At 38.7% G+C, this 14274-nt stretch overlaps 1 protein-coding gene across 1 annotated transcript in view; it reads right to left on the bottom strand.

Annotated features, from left to right (window-relative positions):
• Positions 1-14274, bottom strand: part of HHIP (hedgehog interacting protein) — a 109183-nt gene that overhangs the window by 93658 nt on the left and 1251 nt on the right. Inside the window, exons 2-4 of the mRNA XM_065904730.1 lie at positions 8589-8781; positions 1361-1517; positions 490-691 (exon numbers count right to left, since the gene is read on the bottom strand). Coding sequence (XP_065760802.1) covers positions 490-691; positions 1361-1517; positions 8589-8781 — 552 coding nt within the window. The remainder of the gene's footprint in view (positions 1-489; positions 692-1360; positions 1518-8588; positions 8782-14274) is intronic.

Genomic DNA, 14274 nt, shown 5'->3' with positions numbered 1-14274 from the left:
GGCTAGTTATAGAAAAAATACTTGACTTACCTGTAAAAATATTGTACAAGGAAATCACAGTATAAATAGCATATCTTATGACACAGAGTCAAACAGAGATGTAGTGAAAGAATGACTTGCAATTTTGCCAAAATAACCCAAAGGCCTCTTTGTTTCTGCTGGCAGATGCTGGTATACAATTCTAATGCCTGTTAAACAGTATTTAAACAAATATTTTATAAAACCAAGAATCATTTTAAGTATGTCAGTTACATAGGGAAAACAAGTCAAAATACCAGTCTGATTGCACTGCTTAGTCATGACCAAATAACATGAAAAATGTAACATCATTGTCCTGATTTAGTGGCCATAATTATCGCTCCCCTCTATTGTCTCCTTATTTTCTCCTACATTCTTTCCTTTATTGCGAAGATACACCTTTAGTGAGGAGAACACTAAAATAAAATTAACATAGCCAGAGCAAAGATAAATAAAATTTAAAAAGCCAACCTTTATTCCACTCTGAACAAGTTTGTGAATGTCCAAATAAGGCTCCTTGAGAATTTCTCCTTCGGGGGTAAGTATCTTCACATAACCTTCTTTTTCCAGAATGAAGAGGCGGTGGGAGCCATCCCCACTATGCAGGGCGCTGACAGGCTGGCGCAGCCCACTCACAACCTCCTGGATGCAGAAGCAGTTGTGTTTGTGCTTTCTAAACAAATTAAAGAAAACCAGTAAGCTTTTCTTGAGATGAAGGAGGTAGGAAATGAATGCAGCATCCTTTTCAAAATATATTTCCTCTAGGAATCAACGAAGGGCTGCTAACCCAAGGTCCCAATCTGATTCTTTTAAATTCTTTTCAATGGGGGAAAAAAAACCCTCAAAAAGCTTTCTATCAGAAAGCAAAGGAGAGAATCCAAACACATACGTATTTTAAATTTTTCACAAGCTCACTATCTTATCTTTCAGTGACTCCAATTAAAATCAGCGTTACTCACAGTAATTAAACCTTACAGAAAAGTGCTCAGAGAGAAAGTTCTAAGATCTATTTATAAAACTCTGTTTAGCTAGTAATAATTGTGGTGAATGTTTCTACAGTGCCATAAGCCAACAACAATCATACAAATCAAGTTTAAAACTATACTCATAAAATTCCCATGAATCATAGAGAAGCCAAGCTCATAATAGAAGGTTAGTAGTCTCAGCATTAAAGATACTTAAGTGAATACGATTTTAGAGAAGCAAACTACCAAAAAGAAAAAAAACCAAACATCTGGAGGATATAACTTCTGGATATGAGCAAAGACAGATGACTCATAGACAGATGACAAGGCTTGTCAGGTTTTTATTTTAAGATTTAATAACATTTATCTTTATGAACCTGCTGATCTCTTCCACTTTGTCATATTCCTCCATCTGGTCCAAGTAGTTAGAGGCAGGTCCTCTGATTTGTTTTCTTGGAAAATCAGGAAAGCACAAGCCACCATCTTTTCTTGCATAGTAAAAGCAAAACTCGTCAGCAGTAGTTTGAAGTAAACCTTTAAAAAAACGTAAAAAGATGCCTTAGAAATATTTAGTGTTATGGTAAAAACACCACATTTGAAAGACAAAATATAGGTCAAGAATTTTCAGGAACTATATGAATATTCTAGGAAAATATATAGACAAAAAAAATAAAAGGAAAGAACACTGTATTTTGGCTTGGGATTTCCATTTCTTTTTAAATCAAACATTTAAAGTTGCAATACAAGTGAAACGATATTGTATTAGATGTCTTCAAAGGCTCATATGAAATAGAGCTAATATGAACCCAGCATTAATTGCATTGACTCTATTTCCAAACCTTCCCAGTTTCCAAATGTCACACTTTCACATTCATCTGATGACTATTCAGCACTTTTTCCCCTACCATATTAATAACTTCCTAAGAAGAACAAATTGCGGTCAAGAAAGAGACAGACCAACAAGAGCCAGCTTGGGTCATTTTACAATTCTTACTCTATTATCACTCATACATGATTAAATGATAAATCTAGTTACTATCCCAAGGTCATAGATTATATGCCACAGTAAACGATTGACTCCTTGCAATGATCAAGCAATGAATTGATGCCAGTAACAGAGCCTCTATATTCAAATGTGTTGGTGCCTTTTTCTTGCTCACTTACAGATTATTTTGTAACACAAAAATAATCTTTAAAATAATCTTTCAATCTTCTCAAACAGAAGAGCTGACATACTACTCCTCACTGAAAAAAAATTAATATGAGCCAAAATAAAAGTACAGAGTAGACTTAAAGTGATCTGAATGAAAGGAGTTATTTTTTCATTTGTTACATAGTAAGAATTTTTATCAAATAAAAAGTTGAATAAGAAAGAAGATCTTATCACAAAAAAGAATTTTGACATTACTTTTACAATTTGAGTTAATAAGGTAGGTTTTTTTTCTCTTTTCTTTTTTTTCTTTTTGCGGGGAAGGCATAATGGCTAAGATTCACTTCCATATTCTGACAATTTTGTTATTAAAATATGATATGTGATTAGAATTGACTCTATTGCTGTCCCAAATTCCTGCTTCTGATTTAATCCCTTCAGTTATGTTCAATCCCTTGATTTTTACCTAACAAATCAAACTACTGCACTCCCAGGTAATCAGGTAACGTAGCTGAGGTTTAAAAGTTGTATAATAGATGCAAGTTTGCAAGTATTTGTAAGAAAAAGAACTTGGAATTTGGGGACAACCAAGTGAGGCTCATCAATGGAATATGAAGAGATCCCACAGGATTAAAACATAATACGTATTTTGACCTAACTTGTGGGCGAAGTGTATCATCCCTCAATTTCTGAGACAGATTCTTCAATGCCAATATCTGACTAACCTACTGGGCTTCCTTGGTGGCTCAGCTGGTAAAGAATCTGCCTGCAGTGCAGGAGACCTGGGTTCAGTTGCTAGGCTGGGAAGATCCCCTGGAGGAGCGCATGGCAGCCCACTCCAGGATTCCTGCCTGGAGAATCCTATGGACAGAGGAGCCTGGCGGGCTGCAGTCCATGGGGTCGCAAAGAGCGGACATGAGGAGCAACGAAGCACAGAATTGGGAGACATCTTATCTTTGGGAAGCAGGCGAGTAAGAGCAGATGTCATTGGAAGTGTGTGTGTGTGTGTGTGTGTGTGTGTGTGTGTGTGTGTGTGTGTGTCTGTGTGTGTGTGTGTGTGTGTGTCTGTGTGTGTGTGTGTCTGTCTGTGTGTGTGTGTGTGTGTGTGTCTGTGTGTGTGTGTGTGTGTGTGTGTCTGTGTGTGTGTGTGTTGGGGGATGGGCAGAATAAGGAGCCATGGCAGCTGCTAAGGGTGCTCCCTGGGTGAGTGTGTGTGCGCGCGCGCGCGTGTGTGTGTGTGTGTTGGGGGATAGGCAGAATAAGGAGCCATGGCAGCTGCGAAGGGTGCTCCCTGGGGGAGTGTGTGTGTGTGTGTGTGTGTCTGTGTGTGGTGGGGGATGGGCAGAATAAGGAGCCATGGCAGCTGCGAAGGGTGCTCCCTGGGGGAGTGTGTGTGTGTGTGTGTGTGTGTGTGTGTGGCAGCTGCGAAGGGTGCTCCCTGGGGGAGTGTGTGTGTGTGTGTGTGTGTCTGTGTGTGTGTGGTGGGGGATGGGCAGAATAAGGAGCCATGGCAGCTGCGAAGGGTGCTCCCTGGGGGAGTGTGTGTGTGTGTGTGTGTGTGTGTGTGTGTGTGTGTGTGTGTGTGTGTGTGTGTGGCAGCTGCGAAGGGTGCTCCCTGGGGGAGTGTGTGTGTGTGTGTGTGTGTGTGTGTGGCAGCTGCGAAGGGTGCTCCCTGGGAGGGGTAAGGCAGCTGGAAGGAGGTTATCTTTCTTTGAAAAATCCAGGGATTAGAAATTGAGGAGAGGACTGAAGGCTACAACAGCATTCACTCATCTTCAGCAATTTACTGTTTGCAAGAAATTAAGTTCTCTCTTCCATTCTTCAATGGCTAAGCATCAGAGGAAAACTGCACAGTCGTGTTAAATAATTCTGTTTGAGGTAAAAAGAAGAGAAGGAAAACTGAGTTGCTAAATCAAACTTTTTCCAGTTTTGGCCCAGATGTTTCTGGGAGCTAGATGTTTTATACATAAATGCAGATATAGATCTGTAGATAGAGATATATATTTACCTTTAGGCAGGCAGTTCCTATGCCAATATGATGCATGCAGGAAGACTGCTATACTATGGATATATTTATAACTGAATATGTGAAGGAGAAATTGTGTTTTAACTTTGTTTTACCTGCAGGGGTCACACATAAATTTCAAAGTACAACTCAGAGAACATTTTGAGTTCATTTTTAAAAAATAATCTGTTTTTCAACATTAGAGTCTGCAAACTCATACTATTTTAAGGGGAAATAAATGAATAATGCCAGTGGTTGATTGCATTTTGTAAGGAATTATTAGCTGAGGAGAAATATGAGGAAATGAGAAATGGTTTTCAAATGGGACATCTGAAGATCGATGAGTGCAGATTCATAAACTCTGACACTCCAGAGATATTATGCTCTCTTAGCAAATTAAACAAAACCAGAATGCTACCAATGAATTATTCTGAGGTTTTTACAGTGTTAAAGGCAAACTGAACAATCTAAGTGGGAAGAAGAGAGCCAACTTGGAAGACTTTTACATAAAAATATGGGCATTTTCTGACAATTATGATAATATGAATGGAAACATCTAATACTTTTATTAGTACTTTATCTTAAATGATCTGATTTTATAGACAGTGATGAGTAAGATATATTTTCTGTGAAGAGCTAGAAGGGGATCTGGTTTTGGGACACTGGGCTAACATTTATTTCCTGGGAAGATACAGTTTAGCAAATGGTACCCTTCTGTTTAGAAGGAGGCCCTGAAGAGTATTTTACTGAAGGCGTGCAGCTCACCCTGATTATCGTATGATCAGGTCCACTATCGATGGCAGTACGTTGATGATTCCAGCAGCTGTAATGGTTTCATAACTCCTGATAACTTATCAAATGTTTTGGAACTGTAACTCCTCTCCTGTCTTACTATACCACAAAGCACCCTGTAAAATACTGGACATGTAAATAAATGTTCTCTATGCAGTTTTCTAAGCTTTAGCTTTTCTCTAAGCAAGTATGCTAGAGAAAACCTACTTTTCCTCATTTTCTTTGCTGCTTATATTGATGAGGAAAAAAATGGGAAAACCCTGCCATCTGTAAGGCTTGGACTGGAAAGCATTTTCGAGCAGAGGAGGTAGATCTGGGTGTATTAATCCATCCTTTCTGGCTTGCTCTCTGGGGCACTAATGAGACACAAGTGTAAAATATCTGACTAGGGGTCAGGAGTGGCTGTGGACTTTAGAAACTCGGTGGAATCAAATCTATGACCTTGGCCTCTTTAGCAATAGTATTAAACCAGTTGAACTAATTGTGTACAGACAGTTCACACTACCCTCATCTATAGCTGAGAGATGACAATCCGAGAGTGATAAAAATCATTATGGTGATGAGTGTAAATTTAAAGGAAGAAGCAAAACCCCAGAGGTACCCTTTCATATCCTCCCCACTGAGTGTACTTATTAGGTCATCATTTGGTGAACAGCAAAGCATCTCCTCTGTTCATCGTAATTCAGGCAGAAGAGGAGACACATGGTATTGAGAAAGGAGTTCCTATGGGTATTTTTTTTTTAATGAAATTTGGGGATTTTTTAGAAGCTTTAAGAGTTTATCTCCCTCACTAAATTCACAGCTGGAGAATATTATGATCAATAAAACTCCAGTATATCTTTACTGCAGTGATTTTTAACCTTTGTTTATTTTTTGTGGAAATAAGCAGACTATGAATTTTTATGAATTAAAGTTTCTAGAAAATTGCTGTCTTTCTGGCATACATGTATCGCAGAGTGAACGGCACTTTCTTAAAGCTGTGGGGGTAAAGCAAAGGGATAGATCATTTATATGTTTAATTCTTCATGTATGGGGCCATGGGGGAAGAAATGAAGATGTCTCTGGAATTATTTTCTCTCTTTCAACCCTTCTCAGCAGTCCTTGAGGTCCCGTCCTCTTCATGTTTTTGATTTGCAAAAAGATGAGGCTGATGAGGACAGGTTAAAAAAAACAAACAAACAGAATCACAAAGTAGCTGTTTTTCATAATGTTGAACTTCAGAGAAGAGCAAACCATGACATTAAATAGATTTAAGAAGGTGAAAATATTACAAAGTCACTTTTTGAGCAATTTCTGAAAAAGGAGTGCTCTAGAATTCTAAAGAGCCTTCTGTGTTGGGGGCCAGGGCCAAGGAGAGGATTGTCATCTGATTTATCATACTTTAGGGAATGGTAACCTGTGTGCCAAGGATCAGCCTGGCTAACAAATTGATCGACACAAACAGTGTGTTATTACAGCTCACTTTGGGGACATGTATTTAGAGCGATTATTAGCATTTGATGGATGCAGAGGAATCCCCTCCGTTTCGTTGCTAACGCCTGCCGGCCTGGCCCTGAACATCCCCCTGGCCGCTCCACCAGCCACTGGAATGGAGCTTTCATCTGGTTATCTTTCAAGGCAGCCTGGGTGGCCACCAAAAGCACTTGACATCTTGATGCACTTCAGCAGTTTTACATATATACAAACTCTGGAGAAAAATAAATTTGTCATTCGTCACCACATATGTTGATCTGGGGAGCAAGGTGCTTACAGGTTGGCTCCTGAGCTGTTTGCTGGGCTCTCTCTCTCAGTGGATATTGCTTTTTGTTGTTTGTTTTGGAAGCTAAAATAACTTCAAATAAAGGAAGTGCCCCATAGATGAGTCTCTCAATTCAGCCTAGTGGTATTTATCTCAAGGAGATAAAAACACCGAGTGTCAGTATCATTTTCAGTTTAGAGTGGTAAAGGCAAGCCTTCCAGACTGGAAATTTGCAGCAAACCTTGATGGGACCTAATCTGTTAGCACTTCTCAGCAGGCCATCTAGGCAACCGTGACCTATTCTACTTTGCTTTGGGGAATGTGATAAAGAGGAAGAAACAGCTGGTTTAAGGCAAACCTTAGAAAGATGGCTGTAGTTTATAAAGTCAATAATAATATTTTCACATTGAATGGGTTTAGATACATGTTATGGTACACCAAAGGAAGCAAGCAACCCTAGTCAAAATGTTTTCTTAGGCTATTAAGAGCACTCTATTAAAAAAAAAAAATACAAAAGCTACACATTTCTGGGTCAGAGAAAAAAGTAAAATGTGCATAGCAGTTTAAAAAAAATTGTTCAAGTGTATCCTACAGTTCTTAAAGCTTGTCTTTTACTTCAGTGCCATTGAGTTTTATAAACTGTTAGCGTCAGTAGATTTGTTTGTTACACTAACTAAACAGAATCTGTCTTATTAAATTCTTTTCTACCTCTGTGTTGATACCAGGGTTTACAAGCCTCAGATGGTAAAATTAATCAGTGCCCAAGAACTTATACATTTATTAGGGTCCAAAATATGACCATGTATATCTGGGACATTATAAGCATAAGAACTAAACTTTATCTCACCTGTAAGTTTCTCATTGCATACAACTGATTAAGGCATTTAACTTCTGAGGCTACTAGGTAGCTCAGTGGTAAAGAATCCACCTACCAATGTAGGAGACTCGGGTTTGACCTTTGGGTTGGGAAGATCCTCTGGAGAAGGAAATGGCAATCCACTCCAGTATTCTTGCCTGTGAAATCCCATGGACGGAGGAGCCTGACGGGCCACAGTCCATGGGGTTGCAAAAAATCGGACATGACTGAGCACACACACACACGAGACTCAATTTTCCTCATCTGTCAAAGGGACACTAGAACTCTCCTATCTTCCTCATAGGCTTTATGAGAGGCACATCAGTCATTATATGTAAAAGTACTTTCTAAGGTGTTACGTTGAGGGGGGGCTTTCAAATTATATTTTATTTAAGGAAATACCTTAAAAGTCAGTGGACAAACTGCGCTTACATATCAACGGTGTGGAAGGGGAGGTTGTCTTGATAGTGACACTGATGAGTAAAGACACCAATGAGAAATTTGATCAATAATCCAGCATGTGTAAACTGTATTATCAGTTTAACAAGAAATGTAAAACACTGCCACAAAACAATGTAGGGTGAAATGACAGTTATCCTTTTAGCAGCAATACAAGGTTATAAGTTTTTAACAGTTAAATTACGAGGTAAAAATAGGTATTTTGAAAGGAAAGGCAAGATAAATTTTACACCCTGGTGATGGACAGGGAGGCCTGGTGTGCTGTGATTCAGGGGGTCGCAAAGAGTCGGACACGACTGGGCAGCTCAACTGAACTGAACTGAACTGAAAGCAAGCGTTTGGGCTTCCCCAGTGGCTCAATGGTAAAGAATTTGCCTGCCAACACCTTGAGAGCTGGGTTCGATTCCTGGGTCAGGAAGATCCCCTGGAGAAGGAAGTGGCAACCCACTCATAGACAGAGAAACCTGGCGGGCTATGGTACAGGGGTTGCAAAGAGTCGGATGCGACTAAGCAGCTAAACACCACCAACAAAGCAAGTGTTTAGGAACAGGTATCTTGGAAAGCTATTCTGCAGTAGTTGATTTAATCATTTTTTTATTTTTTACCTGGAATATGGCCTCGGCAAGTATAAAAGAATTCTTTGCAATAGTCTTTGCAGAGCAAGGGAAGTGCCAGATCTCTTTCCAAGGCTTCTCTCTCAGGTGAGTAGAACAGGCTCTGAGAATGTGGAGAGCAAAGGGCACACTTGATTTCCTCCAGTAACTTCCCGCATTCTGTGTTGTTGGTAACAGAAAATATCTGAAAGACAGAAATTAGAAAAAGACTTCTGTTTAGCTCTACAAAGTTAGGTTTAGTTATGCTTTTTTTTTGGGGGGGGGGGTGGGGGTCATCATAGAAAGAGAAAAGTTCATTTAGCCAATGCTGTAGTCTGCAAAGAATCTCCAAGTCACAATACAGAATACCTTGATAAGGACACAAGCGCAGTCTCTGGCTTCCCAGGTGGTTCCAGTGGTAAAGAACCTGCTTGCCAATGCAGGTAAGAGACGTGGGTAAGAGAAACGGGTTTGATCCCTGGGTCAGGAAGATTCCCTGAAGGAAGGCGTGGCAACCCACTCCAGTATTCTGGTCTGGAAAATCCCCTGGACAGAGGAGCCCGGCAGGCTACAGTCCACAGGGCTGCAAAGAATCGGACAGACTGAAGTGACTTAGCAGGCAGTCTCTTGGGCTGGGATGGGAGGGCAAAGGGTAAGGATGCGCAGACGGGCTTCTTACTCTTGTAAATCAGACTGTCCTTCAGGTGTGAAAAATTAAATGACAATTATATTTAAGACTCCTTAACTCTTTTTCTCACCCTGCCTTAAAGTATATACTGACTGACATTTAATTTGAAAACTCCAAATATCTTTATCCAACTCTAAGTAAAGCAACTTTTTAACACATGCCTTTTTTGTATCTTGGGTAAAAATCTCTTTCATTCCTGGAATGTCTAATGAGATTCTCAAAGATGTTATTTAAACAATATTGTTCTCATTTGAATTAATTTTCAATCTACAGATTGCCTAGGGAAAGTTTTGTAAAGTGTGGGAAATATCTTCTTTTCGTGTTCTACAAAAATAATACCTGAAGCTGAGTAAAGCAGGTTTAAGACCAACTTTTATTATTCTTTATATCTTAGCCAGGAAAAATTTTCTAACTAGCTCCTCAGGTATATATACGACTAAACACAAGACTTTAGTAAAAGTGTTTTTGTATAGTATTTAATGAGTTTTAATGAAAAAGGGGCATACAGTATTATTATGTCTTTTATATCAATAAGACTAATTTGACAGCTACTGATTCATTGAGGTTAGCAATTTGCACATAAAATAGATCTCAGTGTCTAGAACTAAGTTTAAAAAACTGATTTCAGGACCTCCTCTAAGGAACAGAATATCAGTACAATACTTGATACATGAAATATAGTACTATCAAATTAAGCATTGATTTCTCATATTAAAAACACCATAATGAGGTAGAATTTCATACAAAAATTTCGTTCTCCCAGTTTATATAACTGTGTTTACACTTATTTCTTTACAACTATGAACTGAAATTAACATTTTAAACACTAGATCACTGCTTATAGCAAGTATTTCATCTCAAGTTGAGGTTCTAATTTGAGTAAACTGAGTGACTCATATGGCTTCTGCTTTTTTAGGATAAAGATATTCTAGGTGATCACAGAATTTGGATCTGAAAGAGCAAAGCAACTAAAAAACAAAGCTGCATATAAGACATGCTGAAATTTTAGCACGTAGTAATTAAAAGTCTAGTAGAAGCTACCCTGTTTCAGAAAAAAGTGTGTACATATATGTATATGATGAGCTGTAACTATCTATAATATGCAGAAACTTTATTAATAATTAAAATTGTGCTTACATTTTTATTTTTATCATTTTATTTAAATGACAATTGCTTAAATGGTTAAAGTTTTCCAAAAGGAAGCGTACACCAGACACTTAGAATTTGCATTCCAAGAATGTTTTAAATGTCTTTTCTTGTCCATACTCTGTCAGACCTCACCAGATCTATTCAATATTAATACTGTTCAACTGTGTTCTGTTTGTTTATCACATGGCAGTCCAGTAAGAACAAAACAACTGCAGGATGCTGAGGCCACCTCTTTTGCTGGCTGACAAACTGGAATGTAATTACCTTTGGTTTTATGGAGAATATGCAAGCTTAGATTTTTCATAGTTGAAACAAAATGATCCCCATGTACACTCCCAGCTGCTGTCCAGAAAGAGCTTGATTTTAGTGCCTAAAGAATTTTGTCTTTTACAATTTTGGGAATGTGTCCTGGCCTCATCAAAAGTTTCAGAAATAGGATTCAATAAATTATCTGAAATCAAGTATAATATTGTTCTTTGTAGAGTTTCAGGCTGTCCCGGCCCAGCAGGACGGTAACATTTTGCTCTGTGTGGGGTCTGCAGTGTAAATACCTATTTGAAGATAGATAGAGCCATCATTCTGGCTTTGGTTTCAATGAACCAATAGTCCTACTGAAGTCAATTAAACTGACTCAGCCCAAGCTGCAACGCTGTTTTAGACAGATGAGTGCTGGTGTGTGTAGGGTATTTTTTTTCTTTTTCTTCTTTTTTTTTTTTGTCTATGTGTCTGTCTATACAGGGCCTTAGCTTTATGTCTGACAATGTCATCAATCTTAAGAAGAAATTTAAGCTAATTTCCTGTTTCAATTTTTAAAAGCTATATATGAAACCATCAAATTATAGTGGTTTAAACTAAATATACTTTGGAAATCATGTAAAACTTCGAAACATTATTACAGTGCGCCTAGTACTGACTGTGACTGTTGCTGACTAATTTACAACATCTGGCAGGTCATCCTTTAATCTTTAGCCACATGAAAGTAAAAATCCATGGAAGGAAGGTAAGATAAATCCTGGAATACACAGTGAAGCGTGGCCTACAACTACAGCTTATCAACAAATAGTAAAACGGGTGACAGAGACCTTCTGTATTTCTCTTTATCAAGTAACTGAACAAAGAGGATAAAAAGGCATGCACATGGGTTCGATGAGGGGACAAAAGGGGAAAATACAGGACAGTATATTAAGATGATGCCTGAAGATCACTTGGTACACAAAAAGTTATTTCTAAAAATCATATGCCTACAAGGTTGTTCAGCTGTTGGATAGAACACATGCGTCTCTGGACTGCAGTGCTGGATTATGTCATTAAAGAGTTCAGTTTCAATTTTAGGCTAATATGTAAATAGATCATTGTACTAAGGCAGCTGTTAAAGGGACCCCAGGATGAGTTATTTGTTTAGTTGGATGTGTTCAACAATAGCCTTTGTCCCTGAAAGAGCCAGAGCAAACAAATGATTGTAAAAGGGCACACTTGAAAACAATTACTTTTCACCCATTCCTTGACAGCTTTGGCTGTGAAACCACCCAAGGTAGAGAGAGCTTCTATGCCTCTGTGGCTACAAGTTAAGTTTTAGAAATGGGGGTATTTCAGTTGGTTGCAGATTCAATGTGGCTAATGGGAATTAGATCCTTTTAGCATCTTGTATTTAGAAGCTGCAAAAATATTGCTAAGACAACATAACTTTCTAGATTTTGGCAGTACTTATTTGTAACAGTAGTTAACCATCTCGTTACAGTTCACAAAACTACTAAAATATACAAAGAAAGGAAAATACAAAATAACTTATGAGAATAATATTGTGGCTAAAGAATTGAACTCAACTACATTCAATAGTTCCTTACATATTAAAGAAAATGGGTTAGCCTGGAAACTGGACTTAATTGCCCAGCTAAGCATGATCAATATTCTACCTAATTTGCTACTATTTGTCTATGAAGTTTCTTCCTTTAGGAAAATGCTACTCCTGTAGTTTCATGAAATTTTGCAGAAATCTTTCTGGGGAAAACTTTTTTTTTTCATAAACAAAAAAAGGGCCCTTTCAAATAGCCATCATCTCTCCTGCATACACATTATGAAATAAGACCCTAACATACATTATAAGCCAGGAAGGCTTAGGGGAAAAAAGGGAAACACAGAAGTTTATTATAAAATAACATGTTTTAAAAACTATTAAAACTTGAGAACGAACATGGGTCAAGAATGCATTTGCAGAACTATGTCACATCTCTGATTTGAACAATTTAAGTATTGTTGATTTATAAGCCACTTGTAATGGAACCAGCCAAAGTCTAGTGTACCAACTTTAATTCAGACACATTTTCCACATGAGTAGGGGTTTGTTGGAGATTGGAAGCACGTAAAACAGAAGGAATGTGGATCGCTAACGTGGCAGAATGCTTCCTAAAGAATGATTTCTTTAAAAAAATTTATATAACTTCTCTTAAGGGTTATAACTCTACTCAGACCCAGCCCCCCATCCCTCTCCCAGTTCCCCATTACATTTAGTCAAGAAAAAGTTGTCATTCCTCCTGTACCTGGCTGAGTTCAGTAGAGCAGGGGTCTGCGGATCACTGGTATACTCATACATATATCGCACATGGGGGGGCTTCATGGCAAATATTTCTAAATCTTTATCTGAATCTCCTGGTTCTGTCCAGTTTCTGGTAAAAAACCCTGGAGCGGCTGTGAACGGAGTGATTTTTGTACTTTAATTCAATTAAAGCCCAGGAGCTTGATGACATTGTTTTGAATAAAACGCTGCAATATCTGTTCCCTGCATCTCAGACTACTGCTGCATATGGTAAGAATAAAGAGAGAGCTGGGGCTGAAAACCTGCGGCAAGACAGTTCTCACTCAGCTGGGAATAGAGGGAGTTGGACAAATGCTCCCTCAAAAGGCATGAACATTTGGACAGAGCTGGGGGCTGAAAGCGAATGATGTTCTCTAGTTTCACCCATTAGTGAACCAACTAACAAACACAATGGTGTTGTTGTTATTCTTTCGCCATAAGCAACAGGACTCTGTGTGTGGGCAGCAGTTTAGTGGGGAGGAGGATAAGTCGACCCCTTTTGGTCCTATTGATTTTTTCCTATTTGCATGACTTGAGCAAATTAAATGATGCAATATGGCTTTTTGTTACAAAACAAAGTGAGAGATACCACCCAGACACATATGTTGATTCGTAGGAGCTGTTTACATGAGAATAGAGTGAAATCTACCGTGAACTGAGCATAAAAATTAGATTCAGCCTGGGTATTTTTTTTTTTTTTAATGCCTGGGCCAGCGAGACTGAAGCACAAGTTTTCCAAGAGTCTCTCAGACCTTGACAACTGCAGTGTTGTAACAGAGGAATTCTTAATTAAACCTAAAATGGGGAAAGGGAGGGGGAGCAAAGACACCTGATTGTTTATTTCACGGGGTAGGGCTTGCTAATGACCAACCCCTCAGTCTTTCCTGGAGTACAGTAGAGAACACACATTACTGCAACCCAGGGCAAGAAAGATGTGGCAAAACTCAGATAAGCATGTCTTTACACCCAGCCAACACTATATACATATTTTGTTTAAATTTATAAACATCGGGAAACTGTAAATGCCACTGCCCCCAAAACAAGTTCCTAGAGATGTTCCTACAGAAGTACCACTGAAAGCCCGACTTTATAACGTTACAAAACATGACAGGAGGAGAATCGCCACGGTTTTCTGTGATAAACACGCTCCAGCCAAACCCTTCTCCAATTCTGGGGTTCTAAACTGGAGTACCAGGAGTTCCTTTTCGCTGCTTAACTATTGTAACGCGGGACACCTCCCCCGCCTTCTGACCCGGCTGGGGATCTTACACCAACCATGCTTCAACATC

The sequence above is a fragment of the Muntiacus reevesi genome, chromosome 13, assembly GCF_963930625.1.
Source record: "Muntiacus reevesi chromosome 13, mMunRee1.1, whole genome shotgun sequence".
NCBI lineage: Eukaryota > Metazoa > Chordata > Mammalia > Artiodactyla > Cervidae > Muntiacus > Muntiacus reevesi.
Note: the sequence above shows the minus strand (reverse complement) of the source record. Positions and strands in the feature narration are given on the sequence as shown.